Genomic DNA, 16,501 nt, shown 5'->3' with positions numbered 1-16,501 from the left:
TGGATTCAATAGATGATGTGTGTGGAGGTGCAGGTGAATTTGTGGCGGATATGGAAGGATCCCTTGGGGCCTTGAAGGGAAGTGAGGGGGGAGGTGTGTGCACAAGTTTTGCAATTCTTGCGATTGCAGGGGAAGGTGCCGGGAGTGGAGTTGGGTTGATGGGGGGTGTAGACCTGACGAGGGAGTCACGGGGGGACTGGTCTTTTCGGAATGCTGATAGGGGAGGGGAGGGAAATATATCTCTGGTGATGGGGTCCGTTTGGAGGTGGCGGAAATGACGATGGATGATACAATGTATGTGGAGGTTGGTGAGGTGAGGACCAGTGGGGTTCTGTCCTGGTGGCGATTGGAGGGGCAGGGCTCAAGGGCGGAGGAGCGGGAAGTGGAGGAGATGTGGTGGAGGGCATTGTTGATCATGTTTGGGGGGAAATTGTGGTCTTTGAAGAAGGAGGCCATCTGGGTTGTACGGTATTGGAACTGGTCCTCCTGGGAACAGATGCGGCGGAGCCGAAGGAATTGGGAGTATGGGATGGCGTTTTTACAGGGGGCAGGATGGGAGGAGGTGTAGTCTAGGTAGCTGTGGGAGTTGGTCGATTTGGAGCTGGGGGGGTAGCAAAGTGCACAATAGGTGAATGGGGGTGGGGATGGAGGTGATGGGCCAGAGAGGGGTGGGGGGGGGAGGTAGCACCTCCATCCCCACCCCCATTCACCTATTGTACTCTTTGCTACCTTCTCCCCAGCCCCACCCCCATCCCCCCTCCATTTATCTCTTCACCCTGGAGGCTCCCTGCCTCCATTCCTGATGAAGGGCTTTTGCCTGAAACATCGATTTTCCTGCTCCTCGGATGCTGCCTGACCTGCTGTGTTTTTCCAGCACCACTCTAATCTAGACTCTGGTTTCTAGCATCTGCAGTCCTCACTTTTGCTTACTGGACCTGAAATGTCAACTCTGATTTGTCTTCATAGATGCTGCCAGACCTGCTGACCTTCTCCAGCAATTTCTACTTTTGTTTCTGATTTACAATATCCGCAGTTATTTCAGTTTTTCTGGAACCTCCCCAGTAGTACCGAGCTGTAGTTGCCACATACCTGCTTTGACATCCAAGTCGAGAATTCTCAGCATCTTAGTTGCTCACAGCAGATAATGCAATCGACAGCTTCATACTGATGAGGTGAGATTTGCAGTTAATGAGGTGTTTAACAAGCAGTAAGCCCCTTAATAGGCAATTTCCCACAGTCTAACCCGAATCCTACCTCAAGGTCTGGAACTTAGTTAAACGGTGCGGTAAGTTGTCCCTGGCATGAGATAGGCCTCACTGGGCTTCTCACCCAATTCTACCACATGTTTTTCCATTGTCCATGTCAATAAAATGTGGAGCTGGAAAAAGCACAGCAGATCAGACAGCATCAGAGGAGCAGGAGAGTTGACATTTCAGGCAGGACCCAGGGGAGGGGGAAGGAGGCTGAGAAATAAATAGAAAGAGGGACGGGGGAGTGTGGTGAGATGGCGAGAGGTGGATTCAAGTAGGAGGTGATTGAGACTGGTCAATGGGAAGGGTAGAGTGAATAGGTGGGAAGGAAGAAGGACAGGTTAGGTCAGGTCAAGGGAGCAGGGTGGAGAGGGAGGACTGGGATTGGGGTGAGGTGGGGGATGTGGAGATTTGGAAGCTGGTGAATTCTATGTGGAGGCCATAAAGTTTTAAGCTCCCGAGGTCGAAGACGAGGTGTCCTTCCCCCGGTTTGCGTGTAGCCTTATTTTGATGGTGGAGGAGGCCCAGGATGGACACATCATTGGGGGAGTGGGAGTGTGAGGGGAAGTTGAAGTGGCTGGAGGCGGGGAGGTGGGGTGGATCGGAGCATGCAGACCACAGATGTTCCCTGAACCAGTTCCTGAGTTGGCACTCAGTCTCTCTGATGTACAGGAGATTACTTTGGGAGCAACAGATGCAATAAATCAGTTTGGAGGAAATGCAAATGAATCTCTGCTAGACGTGAAATTATTCTTTGGGGCAATTGAAATGAAGTGAAGAGGGGGGGGATGATGGGGCAGGTGTTGCACCTTCTACTGCTGCAGGGAAAGGTGCCAGGTGTGGAGGAGGGGTTAGTGGGGAGTGTGGACTTAACGAGGGAGTTGTGGAGGGAACGATCTCTATGGAAAGCAGATAGGGGTGGGGAAGGAAGTATGTTTTTGGTGGTGGGGTCAGCCTGCAGGTGGCGAAAATGGTGGAGGATGATGAGTTGGATTTGGACATTAGTTGGGATGGAATGTGAGGATCAGGGGAAGTCTGTCCTTGAGATGGTTGGTGGGAAGGGTTTGAGGACAGAAGTGTGTAAGACGGAGATGTGATTGAGGGCATTGTTGATCACTTGGGAGGGGAAATTACCGTCCTTGGTGCACTCTGACCGTGCACTCTGACCTTGCTGAGGCCAGACACCAATTTGCTGACACCTTCTCCTACTGCCCCCTTGATCACGACCCCACTTGCCATCTCCAAGACCATTGACAACCTCATCACTTTGGGAGATTTCCCATCCACCTTATTGTTCCCCAACCCCTGTTTCTACCATCCTTCTCAACCTTTCCTATTCATGTACCTGTCCAAATATCTTTTAAATGTTGCAATTGCACCTGCCTCTACCACATCCACTGTCAGTTCATTCTACATACGAACCACCCTGTGTGACAAAGTTGCCCCTCGGGTCCCTGTTAAATCGTTTCCCTCTCACCTTGAAATTATGCCCTCGAGTTTTGAACTCTCCAACCCTGGGGAATAGACCTTTACTATTCACCTTATCTAGGCTCCTCCTAATTTTATAAATCTCTATAAGGTCACCCCACTACCTCCTACACTCCAGTGAGAAACGTCTCAGCTTATCCAACTTCTCCAGTCTCAGTAATATCCTTGTGAATCTTTTCTGAACCCTCTCCAATGTAATAATATTCTTCTTAAAGCAGTGGAAGGCACCAGTGTCGTAAGCAACCTCCAGACCATCACAGAACACCAGAAATCTGTTCTTCAATGGATCTGTTCCCAAAAAACCCTATACAGGTTTGGATTTCTGTACTAGAATTCTTCTATTTCTTTGCCTGCTTCTGGTAATCTGTTATGCTTAATATATTGCAATCACAGTAAGAAAACAAAAACCCATTAACTTGAAGGCAACTGATGATCCCTTCAAACAGCAATAGGTGGGGTGTCTAGAGTATGAACTTGAGAACAGAGCTTCAAAATGGCAGTATTGGTTGACATCACAATCTGTCTCCTCTACATATGGTTCTTAGATCCTGCACCAATGCTGACACTCTCACAGACATTGTAATTGGCACAACTGACACCAAAAGCATGCAGATGAACTGAAAATGCAATTTTGGAAACAAACTGTAACTTGTAATGCCAAGGAAGTGAGTACTACTGATCCCAATTTTATACCCACAAAATTTAGTGTATTCTGGCACAGAATGTACAAAAGCTGAGTTTACAGTAATAAAATATACAGTAATAGATTATTCAATGCTATACAAAATACATGTCAGGAATGCAAATTACACAGATCCATTGTGAGAAGATTAACGTGGGACATTTATGGTATGCTTGCTGTCCACCTGTATTGTCTTAGATATGGTTAAAATGTAATTGCATCCTGAATTCCCACTCAAATCCCAGACTAGCATTAGAGAAAAGCAGTGGGTCTCAATAGGAGGGAGCTGAAAATGTGTTGCTGGAAAAGTGCAGCAGGTCAGGCAGCATTCAAGGAGCAGGAGAATCGATGTTTCGGGCATGAGCCCTTCTTCAGGTTCCTGAAGAAGGGCTCATGCCCAAAACATCGATTCTCCTGCTCCTCGGATGCTGCCTGACCTGCTGTGCTTTTCCAGCAACACATTTTCAGCTCTGATCTCCAGCATCTGCAGTCCTCACTTTCTCCTCTCAGTAGGAGGGACTCTCACTCTATTTTGCTTCAGGAATTTGGTTTACATCTGTTTTACAGAAATGGTGCAAGTTGAAACCACTGCACAGGTGCTAAATTTTGAGCAGAAATACAGTCCATCCTGAGAAAAATTAATACCATCAATAAACGTGCAAATAAAATTATAACCTTTTGGACACATTAAATAATAAACATCATGTTTAGTACTTTTGATAATACTGCAGTAAGGAAGTAGGTCACAGTTCCGAGAAATAGATACTCCTTGAATCTGCCTACAAGTTCCGTCACGTAACCTCTGTGCTTGCATATTAAAAGTTTGATCTTGCTGATTATGTCTGAATAAAGCTGCTTTAGTTGACAAATGCTTTTATTTGTCACAGTTGAAGGAATACTTTTCACAATACTTACAGGTTTTGGAAAGATTATCATTCCTTTGATTAAAAGACAAAGTGAGTGATGTACAGAGAAAATTCTTCAAAGTTATAAATGATGTAGGATCTAACCGATTCAGGAGGTAAGCTTTATTGTTTATTCAGATACATTGTGTATTTATATGTCCAGTACTTCTGATGATTTAAAAATGTATCTTTTTATGTGTTTTTAATGCCAGAAATATATTGTATGCCTGTTTTGAAATTTTGATTTTCAATTATTTCCAAACCAGCAACTATTGCTACTTAGCTAATATTATATTCAGATTACAATATGTTATTATTGCAAAGTTGAATCATTCAATGTTTGCAATGTATTAAAACAGCAGTAGTACACAGCTAGAAAAATCCTTAACATAAGATTTAATCCCTTTAAAATTATTCAATGGTAGGCAAAAGTGTAACCTATAATTTGAAACGAGCTTAACTTTAAATTTCTGAGTATAGCAAAATTCCATGATTAAATCATAAAATTATTTTAATGAAAACCAAATATATAAGAAGACCTGACAACAACTTTTGAAATGGTTGATTTTGGCATTTTGTTCAATAAAAAATAATGCTTTTCATAAGGGATGATCATATCATTCATGATGTTTTAAGAAAGTTGTGTCTCAGATCCATTTGAACATTGTATAACATGTCTCTCTACCTTTCACCAATCATCAGAGTTATTTTTGTTTGCTTTGTTTTATTGCACAGAAATTCTAAAATTGGGGATCACCATTTTTGAAGTATTTTCACAAGATTTCAAAAGTAATATTGCTGAACTGTATCAGTTAAGTTGGTAAGATGAACATTCAAATAAGTATGAAACATCATTTTCTTTCTCCGGAGAATAGGCTAGTCACATTAACAATACTGTAATATAACACATGAATACATGAAATAAATTGAAGATGAAGCATAACAACATTTAGCATACAACAATATATTTTTTTGAATACATATATGTAAGTATAAGTATCCTTTTCTTGGAATCTTTGATCTGAAACAAAGGCTTTACAAACAGCAACAGCTGCCATGTTCTACACTCTCACACCCAAAGGTTATACTTATGATGTGTTGTTCGGCACTTGTAAGAAATGTCATATTAATACATGACCAACATGTAATATAGGAACAAAATAAATAAATTTACTGGATATTAATTTACTTACTCTTGAACATAATGATGACGAAAAATAATTAATATGACACCGTTTGGAATTGATGCTAATATATATAAAACAGCAGTCTAATTTAAAGCCAACCTTTCAGTCTTAAGAATTTTGTGCTCTCCTTTTTAATAGTTAGTAGCAAGTTCAATTTTGCTGCTTGCTCTCTCAAATTATTAATAAGGTTTCACCCAGGATTGGTTGTGCAAAGTATTTCATACACATCATTATAATTGACAGTATAATTTAGGCTTCTGACTCCACCTCGTACTATCCAAGTCCAAGGTTTATAACAAAGCAATATATTAAAATTATCGGTCCTGAAATTTGATGCAGGTTGTCTCAAATTCCTCATGTAACTTCAGAGGGAGATAAGCTGAGGGCCTGAAGAAATGGCTGTTTCAACTGTAGGCATATTTTTTTCTTGATCTTGTGCCAAGGTTACCGTGAAAAACTGTGAAATCCCCTGCAGTAATTGTTTGAAATTAGATTTTAGTGGTGAGTTACAACAGTTGACTGTTAGGTCTTAAACCTAAATTTTTAACGTCGTGTAAAAGTCCACACCTCACTAGGAGCATTCAGTCCAAATATCACACAATTTAGTGCTGACTGGTATCAACAATTTGAAAGCAGTTACCAAATTTGAATGAAATTTTTGTAAATAAACATGATTTTTATCTCTCAGTGTTTAAATATGTACTAATTGAATATAATCTTTGGAAGCCACCTTCAGAAACCAGAAGGCAGAAATCTATTTTATAAATAGGAAGAAAACAAGTCAGAAATAATTAATTTAAAGCAAAGAACTGAGGAGGCTAGAAATCTGAAACCAAAACAGAAATTACTGCCATATCTGTGGAGTTTCTCCTTTAAATTCAAGTTAAATAGTTCTATAACTAAACGCTTTCTTACATGACCATTATCCACCCCCACACTCCAGGTCTTGCCATGACATGGGCTACTTTTTGCACAGTCAACTCATTTCCACCTTAGAATGGACCCCATTATTAATATTTCTTATTCCTGGGCATATTATTGTCCATCCCTTTGTCTCTCTAATTGTTGTCCTCTCTCTCTCTTTCTCTCTCTGGGCTCCATCTTTGCTATCCTCACAATCCTCCCCCAACCCATGGCCTACAATCCCTCCCTGTCTTCAGCATAAAAAATGCCTTTTCCTGGCTGCTATGGTTGTGACGAAGGGTTACCGGATTCAAATGTTAATTGCTTTCTCACCACAAATGCTGCCAGACCTACAGAGTTTCTCTAGCAGTTTCAGTTTTTGCTACAGAAATAATTAATTTGCAATCTTTTATTCCTTAAGGATAACTTAAAATCATTCATAATCAATAATCTATGTCGAAATACAATTGCTTTGTATTTGTGGGTGAGCTTGGTAGCCACTGCATACTTCAAGTTGTATTTATAGCAAATGAAGTAAATAGCCAGTTAGTTATTTTCTAGGCATTAATGGAGGTATAAATGTTGCTTAGGACTCTGGTTGAGATGTGAATTGAACAGTGTCATGCATTTTTCTTTACCTCACCTCGAACAGTAGACTGGCTTGGCCTAATGCCTCATCCAAAAGGTAACATTTGCAGGAAGCTAGGTCTCCCTCCGTCATGCATTGAAGCGTTAGCTTAGATTATGGATTCAATTTTTAGTTCTGGAAGTGAGTAGATTTGCGTGAGTTAAAAATTTCACTTCATGCATTTAAGTGCTGTCATAATACGACTTTTTTTATTAATTAAACTAGATTTAATTTCATATAGAATTTCAATCGCTCTCCTGTATTCTTCTTATTACATCTTGTGCAGTAATCAATTTCTATTATTAAATTTTACATCTTCCAGAAAGCCTTAAAAATCCAATGGAGCTTCATGCAAAATCACTGAGTCAATATATTTTAGTTTATGTTGATATGAGTGCTAGGAAGGAAAAAAAAAGTCTGCTCGCTTTACACACTTGATGGGGTCGATTTTGTAAGGGGCAAATGTTTAGTGCGAGAATATTGTGCAGCACATGCCCAGGTCAAGGGACCCGAGGAGTGCACAGTCTTGGTCCTGCCATTTACCGTGAGCTGCTGGCAGGTAGTTCACTTCCAGAGGTGGATTGCTTCGTGATAAAAATCAACCTGGTACAATGAATTGGGCAGAGTCAAGAAGTGTGATGTTGGAAAAGCGCAGTGGGTCAGGCAGTATCTGAGGAGCAGAAGAGTCAACATTTTGGGCGTAAAGCCTTCAAGCGTCTGAAGTCCTCACTTTCACAACACTAAATTGGGCAGGCAACTGCCTTCAGGTAATTTATCCTTACCAACACTTCTAAAGTTAATGGTTGAAGCAAATCACAAGGGTACATATTTAGAAGGGACTTGACACACGTTTTCTCATGTCCTTGCTCCAACTCCCACACACCAGGCCTTGTTATCCTACCTGTTGAAGGGCTTTTGCCCGAAACGTCGAGTTTCCTGCTCCTCGGATCTGCCTGACTCCTGTGCTTTTCCAGCACCACTCTAATCTAGACTTGTTATCACATGGTCTGCTATTACACACCACCCATTGTTAGCCCCTAACGGTCCCTTTTAACAGTTATTCCCCACCTTTCCCCCCCACAGCCTTAGCCAGATAGTTATCCATTCCTTTGTCTTTTGAACTGTCTTCTCTCTCTTTGGTGTGTATCCCGACCTATCATTTACTCCTTATCTCCTCACACCTATCTTATCCTATCTTCTGCATAAAAAGCAACTTTTTCCTCACTGCCATCAGTTTTGAGGGTCACCAACGTTAATTCTGATTTCTTTCCAAAGATGCGGCCTAACCTGCTGAACTTGTCCAACAATTTCTGTTTTTGTTTAGAGAAACTGTTGACCCAGGGGAGCACTTGTGTTCCTTGTAGTTTCTCACTGAGGTTATTGTGTAAAAAACAAATATTTCTTTGCTCTAGTCAGCGCAGACCCAGCCGCAGAACTGTGAGTGAAGTAGGCCAGAAGATGCTTTCTCCAGGAACAAATGTTACACAGGCATCCTTTATCTCTTTTGCAACTCTTTAATAGTTAAAGATGGATAAAATCTGTTAAATGTATTTGCTATGGATTTCTGAGGGCTAAAAGCCTGTCCATCTATACTCTGCACTCCCACCATTGTCACCTTACCAGGTACTATAAAGATGATGATACAATAATTAGACAGAATGCAGAAACTATAATTCAGTGAAAAACAAATGTTGACTTGCAATGACATCATTGCCCAGAAAGTAACATCAGTTATTTACAAAAGTCAGATTCTGTTCGGGCACGTCTTTCTGCTTTAAAATGCAGCTCCGGTGCACCCAACTTGTTCACATTCAAGTATATCTGTTTTCCCCCTAGAAATAGAAAGTTTCACAGGTTAAATTACAATTGCCTCAGAACCACTGTACATACAGTATCTGGGTTCAATAATAAACGTATCAGGGATATAATGAGAATAGAAAGGGGAGATGGGGGAAGACAAAAAAGTAAAAACAAACAAACACCCAGAAGAAATAACATGAGGAGGCCACAAACATCTGGGAAACAGAAGGGCAAGAGGAAGACGAGGAGGGATTGAATAAAAATGTGCTAATGAGATAGAAAATGTCAGCTATAACTGCTATAACTTGCATTTGATGCAAGTCACCATTTAGAGATCAGCATTAACCAAGATAAATAACAGAATAATTTTAAAATCAGATGGATATTAGACAGTAGGGGAAAAATCGATTGAATTATGCTACAGTTGCCGAACTATTATTACTCCACTAAGGATAAGAGTGTGAATTTTCTGGATGAAGGAAAGGCAACATAAATAACGAGAGCTTGTATTTCTAATTTCTGTTTGCTTCTAAAAAGAGATTGGAGCATTGCCTATCCTTGCAGGTGGGAGTCATATTGCATATTATTATGTCGTGTGAAAGCATAACATTGCGAATGTCAGACTCAGAAATGGGAGGGATTCAGTTACTTAGTCTAACTGCATCTGGATAGATAGAGAGAGAGAGAGAGAGAGAGAGAGAGAGAGAGAGAGAGAGAGAGAGAGTTCTTCTTCAGTTGAAGGTTTATATTTGACTCCAACAGTTAACTCTGTTTCTCTCTCTGAAGATGTTCTAGACTTAATGAGTATTTTCAGCCTTTTCTGTAATGTCTGATTTGTGAATATGCTACAATGTTTGATTTGGACATTATTGTTGTATCTTCATGGCATACCCCCTCAGAGTAAATCCAGAAGACGTTGAATCTGCTCAATCAGGTTACTCTCAATCATCAGCAAATTCACAGCAGGTGCCATTGCTAATGCTATCAAGTGGCACTTACCCACCATTAAGCTGTTCATCAAAGTTCAATTTATTTTGCAAGAGTAATTCAGTCTGATTCTCATTACAACGTTGATCCAAACATTGACAAGACAATTGAATTCTAAAGGGGAGATAAGTGACTGATCTTGATATCATGGCAGCATTTGACCATGTGTGACATCAAGGAGGTGTAGCAAAATTGATGTCAGTAGGGATGCGTAAAACTCTGTGTGACTCCATATCAGGTATAATGGAAGATGACTGACTACTGGAGTCTAATCATCTCAGCCCTAGGATATTGTTGCAAGAGTTCTTGCGAGGAGTATCCTCAGCCCAATTATCTCCAGTTATATCGTCAATGACCAGCCCTCTAATCATTAGATGAGAAACTGGGATGGTCACTGACAATTCTGTTGTGTTCAGTACCATTCACAATGTATCAACTACTGAAGGAATTTGTACCTGCTTGCAGCATGACCAGGCTTGGACTACTCAGTGGCAAATAACATCTCCAACAAGAGAGAATCTAACCATTACCCCTTGATATCTAATAGTACTAACATTGCTGAATCTACACCACTCCTCCTAGCACCAATTTTGGGGCAGTATCATTGATCCGTATCAATGCTGTAACTACAACAGAAGGTCAGAGGCTGGAACTCTCTAGTGACAAACTCATCTCCTGATTCCTCAAAGCCTACAAGGCACAAGCCTGGAATGTGATGGACTATGTTGCAGTTGCCTGATGCATACATCTCCAATAACATTCAAGGAGCCCAACACCAATTAGGACAAAGCAGCCCACTTGATTGGCACCCCACCCTTAAACATTCACTTCCTCCATTACTGAACACAGAGTGAAATCTACAAGATGTATTCTATCCGCTTTGTAGTGCTCCTTTGACAGCATATTTCACACCCATGAGCTCTACATAAGAGCAGTAGATACTTGAGAAACTGCAAGTTCCCCTCCAGGGCACACTGTATCCTAACTTGGAACTATATTGCTGTCCTTTTCGTGTCACTACATCAACATTTATTTGATTTCTCAAATGTCCTAAGTATGGTGTAATGGCTTTTTGGACAATACCTAAGAATAAGACCATAAGACCATAAGGCATAGGAGTGGAAGTAAGGCCATTTGGCCCATCGAGTCCACTCCGCCATTCAATCATGGCTGATGGGCATTTCAACTCCACTTACAAGCATTCTACCCGTAGCCCTTAATTCATCGTGACATCAAGAGTCTGTCAATCTCTGCCTTGAAGACATTTAGCGTCTTGACCTCCACTGCACTCTGCAGCAATGAATTCCACAGGCCCACCACTCTCTGGCTGAAGAAATGTCTCCGCATTTCTGTTCTGAATTGACCCCCTCTAATTCTACGGCTGTGTCCACGGATCCTAGTCTCCTCGCCTAATGGAAACAATTTCCTAGCATCCACCCTTTCCAAGCCATGTATTATCTTGTAAGTTTCTATTAAGTCTCCCCTCAATCTTCTAAACTCCAATGAATACAATCCCAGGATCCTCAGCCGTTCATGGGTGGTGCAGTGGTTCTGTGGTGAGCACTGCTGTTTTATAGCTCCAGGGACTTGAGTTCGATTCCAGTTTTGGGCAACTGTCAGTGTGGAGTTTGCACAATCTCCCTGTGTCTGCATGGGTTTCCTTTGAGTGCTCTGGCTTTCTTCACTGTCCAAAGATGTCCAGGTTAGGCGGACTGTCCATGGGGAATGCAAGGTTACAGGGCAGAAGTGTGGGGTTCTCTTTGGAGTGTGAGTGTGGACTTGATGGGCTGAATGGCCTGTTTCCACATTGGAGGGATTCTGTGAAGTATGCTTCATATGGTAGGCTTATAGTGTGCTCAAGTAAGTAAGAAATTACAGAAAACTACTTTTCTGTCAGCCCTCAGCACAACCCATAATTTAATTTGAACATTTAAGTGAAGACTCTTCAATTTGGGTTATTTTCAGGTCAAAAGTGAAATCAAAATGTAGGATCAAAGCACTGAATATTGCATACACTGCAGCTTGAGACTTCAGACAAAATCTTCCCAGCTCCACAATGGTGTGGACTTTGATGGGACAGTCACACGAGATTGGCTGTGAGAAGTTTCCCACTATCATGAGCAAGTAGCGCCATTCTGCAACCAAATGTTGAATGGTAAGACAAGATCCTCATTGAAGAGTGGCAAAAGACTGTTTTCATGTATGAGTATGCATATTATTATATCATTGATATGCAGTTTCCCATTTTCCCATGCAAGAAACTTGGCAGCAACTATTCCTAAGAGTTGAGGCAGTAACCTGGTGACTGCAGCTCACCGCAAGTTCCTTGGGAACTTCTTCAGTCACCAATATCTCAGGATATACCCCATGGGTAACAACTGCATGCCAACACTACACCCCCACCATCCTACAGATCCCCACTGGCAAAGTGGAGTGAAAATTACCTTCTGTTTGACCTATCCTGGGCAAATAAAGCAAATTGTTCAGGATAGCTGCAGACTGCCATCACTTGACTGGGTGCATGGTAATGAGGCAGGTTTAAGAAGGTGGCGTGACAAAGCTTACCGATGAAGTGCCTGTACTTTATCTCCTCAGAACTATATTATTCAAATATGTTCAAATTCTTAAACAAAACTTAACAGCTTTCATTTCTATTGATATATGGGACTGTATGATTAGTAAAAATAAGAACGAAGTCATAGAATCCCTGAAAGGGAATACATTTTAATTAATATTGTTGTGCTTTCTAGTTTTACAGGGCAAATCATATTTCTTGCCATGCTTTACATAGTTTTAACTTTAAACAGGTGCTATGCCCTTGACTATTTCAGTTGGGGAAAATATATTTTCCATTCAGCAACATCCTCCTTGTGACCACAACATTTCAAAAGTAGATATCTGTAAACCATTGGCACACATTTTGTGACAGTTCCCTTAGATTAAGCAGTTTTATGTTATTTATTCAGCATTTCCTGGTATTTAGGTTGCCAGTTTAACCCACTAAATTGCATATTTCTTTGTGGCTCATTATTGCATGAAAATATATTCCTTAGAGCTCCACGCCATACTTATATTTCTCATGTCACTGCATCTCTAAAACCATTCAAATCTAATATCATTGAAGGATAATTGGTTTTAAGAAACCAGATTAAAAATTAAGGACAAATTTTCCCCCTTCTTCTATTTTTCATCACCCAGTGTTTCTCTGAAGGTCGGCACATGGGCCTTTATAAAGCTAGCCTGATGGTGATTTTAACTTGTTTTTGTCTCTCCCTGGATAATGGTACATTCTAGGTGTCCTTCTTTTGTGAAAGAACTGAATTTTTAATCGGAAACTTCCACTTAATGTCATGTGGGAAAAATATTATTGTGTGGGTGCATAAGATATAAGCTGGTGTGATGTAATTGAGATAATTTCAGCTTTCAAACATGTGGCTGAAAGCTGATCTCAGTAAAATTAAATGTCACTTACGATGTCCTTAAAGAAAACACAATTGCAATTCATTTACATAATTCCACTCTTAATGCTGTGCAACGTCTTGCTGATACAGTAAACTATATTGACATGTGGAACAGAGATGGGCAGAGGCTGAAAATTCATGTGGTAACCCATTAGCAAATTTCCCGCTCAACTGCAGTTATTTTTTGTAGAGCAGGTTTATGTCCAGCAGGTCCATCCAAACCCACAAGGATGGTACTAATTAACTTTGCAAAAGGCCTTGCTAAGCAGGATGCAAAATCTTATTCAACATCCAGCTTCTCAATGCACCAGGAGCTAGGTGAGTAGTGAAGACATGCAGAAAATCATGAGCTTAGCAATCTTCTGTATTAGAGGCAAAATATAGTGGGTGCGGGAAATCTGAAATAAACACAGAAAATGCTGGAGAGACTCAGCAGGTCTGGCAGCGTTAGTGGTGAGAGAAACCAAGTTAACATTTCAAGTCTGATATGACTCTCTTTCAGAATTTATTTACCAAGAAATGCTAACTCTGTTCCTCCCCCAACAGATGCTGCCACAACCCTGCTGAGTTTTTCCAGCATGTTTTGTTTTCATTTATTTTGTAATCCTTTTCTGGGAGTGGCTGCATTATCCCCACCCTCCACTTCTACCCATTGTAGTATTTCTGTTTTCAACTTCAACTTTCTAAAAGGTTGTTGAAAGGGTGCTGCCTTGTTGAAGCACTGTTTTCATGACTTATCCTCTACTACAGCCTGCTACTTCTCTAATGGAGGAGTCTCTGGTTGGTTTTCCAACTACATGAATGCACCTGATACTACCATTTTGACAGGGAGCCTATTGTGATGCAAAGTGATGGGAATGCCCCGGTGAAACTTCCAATGAGTAAGTCTCCCCCCAAAGGTGGGTTCAGCACCGAGAAATAGTCTCAATTCCACTTCCTATCCTAAATGAGAAAATCCAGCCCTGATTTCTCTAATTGTAGGATATTATGATCACAGTTGGTTTAATTCCCAGACAAGTCAGATCCTAGACTGGAACGTGGCTTGACAGATTATATTATGCTTTGTTGCTGCCGATTTTGCTTCGACTACAAGACAGAAGTGAAATAACTCTGCAGCAGTGGGTATCCTGTCACTAACTCACTCTTTATTTACAGTCTTTTACACTGATCCAGCTCCCTTAGAGCTAGCTCTCAGAGTGAACAGAATGTCTGACCATCCTGTTTATATCTGTCAGCCAGGGCTCCCTGATTGAGCCAGATTAACAGTCCCAATCAGAGAACTCATATTCTATGAGGTCCACCTGGCTTATCTCACTACAATCACTACACAAACTTTATTACAAAAGAAATAAAGATAACATAGAATAATGCAAACTACATAGCTTTAATATGAATTTAAAGGTTGTTAAACACATAGTAGAAATATAATCTCATTCAGCCCAAAACACTCCTTTATAAATTGAAAGGAAACAAAACAGGTTTGTATAGCACCCAAAACATAATTCTGATATAGTACCCGAAATATCACTCTAATGTTCATACTAGATTTCCTGATTGTAGCACCTCAGTAGGTTTAAGTTCCTTGTGACTTCAACTTATAGATTTGAATAGTAGATAGCTCCTCCCTGGAGCCATCATACAATTGAGCTTCTATGTACTCAGCTTTAAGTAGCCTTTTCAGGTTTTATCCTAATATTTCTAGTGTGGAACTAACACTAACTCCTAACTTGAAGGTAACTTAGTTCACTATATCTCCTTCCCTTCAATTACTAGGGGTCACGAGTTCAAAGTGAGAGGGGAAATGTTTAGGGGAGATATGCGTGGAAAGTTCTTTACACAGTGGGTGGTGGGTGCCAGGAACATGTTGCCAGTGGAGGTGGTAGAGGAGGGCATGATTGCATCATTTCAGATGTATCTAGACAGATACATGAAAGGGCAGGGAGCAGAGGACACAGATCCTTAGAAAATAGGCCACAGGTTTAAGTAGAGGACCTGCATCGGCCCAGGCTTGGAGGGCTGAAGGGCCTGCTCCTATGCTGTAATTTTCATTGTTCTTTGTTCTCAGGGGCACTTCTCTACCCAGCCATCCTATGGCCACAGGGGAGCTTGTGTGTCTTGTTCTGCACAAACATCCATCCATATACACAAGAACCCATTCATCCTGAAGCTAGGCCTCAAAGGTACTTTCAAAATTAATCACCATATTTACAGAAATTCTAACAAGTTAAATATTAATTTCAGATATGCAGGAAACATACTTTAATAATTAATTCAAAAACCAGAAATCCAAACTTAAAATAAATGATATCAAAATAGTTATACATCTCACAGCTTACTACCTTGAAAGCAGAAAAAGAGAGCAATCCACATTAAGTTTAGTTATTCATGCAAGTGAAATAACTGAGCGTCCACAGTATTCCCAGTATAACTCATGCTATATAACTCATGCTACATAAATATACCTGGATGGGATATTCTAGAGTTTTTGTATTGTTAGTGAAATTGAACTATAATTACTATACACTACTCGGGTACATTAACTTTTAAGTTCATGAAAACAAGTTGTTGTTATATCTTTAATATTTGGGATCTGGACAATAAAGTTCCTCACCCAGTTTTGTGATTAGATTATCTACAGTGTGGAAACAGGCCATTCAGCCCAATAAGTCCACACCGACCCTCTTACGAGTAACCCACCCAGACCCATTTCCCTCTGACAAATGCATTTTAACACTATGGGCAATTTAGCATGGCCAATTCCCCTGAACAGGATTGTGGGAGGAAACTCAAACACCCAGAGGAAACCCACACAGAAATGGGGAGAATGTGCAAATGCCACAGACAGTCACCTGAGGTGGGAATTGAGCCAGGATCTCTGGCAGTGTGAGGCAGCAGTGCTAACCATTGAGCCATCGTGCTCTCCCTAGGATTGAGATGGTTGGAGTGTGATACAAACCATAAGAACTATGGCTGCTGTAAATCAGAAACAAAAACAGAAATGAATGGAAAAGCTCAGCAAGTCTGGCAGTATCTGTTGAGAGAAATAGTTAATGTTTCAGGTTGAGTGGGAAACCTACTGAGCTGCCTGTCACAGCATTATATCTGCACAGTTACTGCCTTTGCTATTTGAGTCCAAGTATCTCAGGACATCAGAGCATGTCAAGGAAAAATTAACAAACAGCGAAATTCATTGCTGACCTTAGAGGAGCC

The 16,501-nt window shown here is 40.8% G+C and overlaps 1 protein-coding gene across 3 annotated transcripts in view; it reads left to right on the top strand.

Annotated features, from left to right (window-relative positions):
• The first annotated feature begins 4,345 nt into the window (after positions 1-4,345).
• LOC132828819 (tyrosine-protein kinase ZAP-70) overlaps positions 4,346-16,501 on the top strand; it is a 102,089-nt gene continuing 89,933 nt past the window's right edge. The window contains exon 1 of one of the 3 annotated variants that reach the window (XM_060845965.1): positions 4,346-4,441. Coding sequence is in view for 1 of the 3 variants with exons in the window: in XM_060845964.1 (XP_060701947.1) it covers positions 11,983-11,985 (3 nt within the window). In the remaining 2 variants the exon portion in view is untranslated. Of the gene's footprint in view, positions 4,442-5,082; positions 5,146-11,966; positions 11,986-16,501 lie in introns of those variants that run through there. The other 2 variants (XM_060845966.1, XM_060845964.1) reach the window with 2 other exon arrangements.

This window comes from Hemiscyllium ocellatum, chromosome 28 (genome assembly GCF_020745735.1).
Source record: "Hemiscyllium ocellatum isolate sHemOce1 chromosome 28, sHemOce1.pat.X.cur, whole genome shotgun sequence".
Classification (NCBI taxonomy): domain Eukaryota; kingdom Metazoa; phylum Chordata; class Chondrichthyes; order Orectolobiformes; family Hemiscylliidae; genus Hemiscyllium; species Hemiscyllium ocellatum.
The sequence above is the reverse complement of the archived record's forward strand: the minus strand, read 5'-3'. Positions and strand labels throughout refer to the sequence as shown.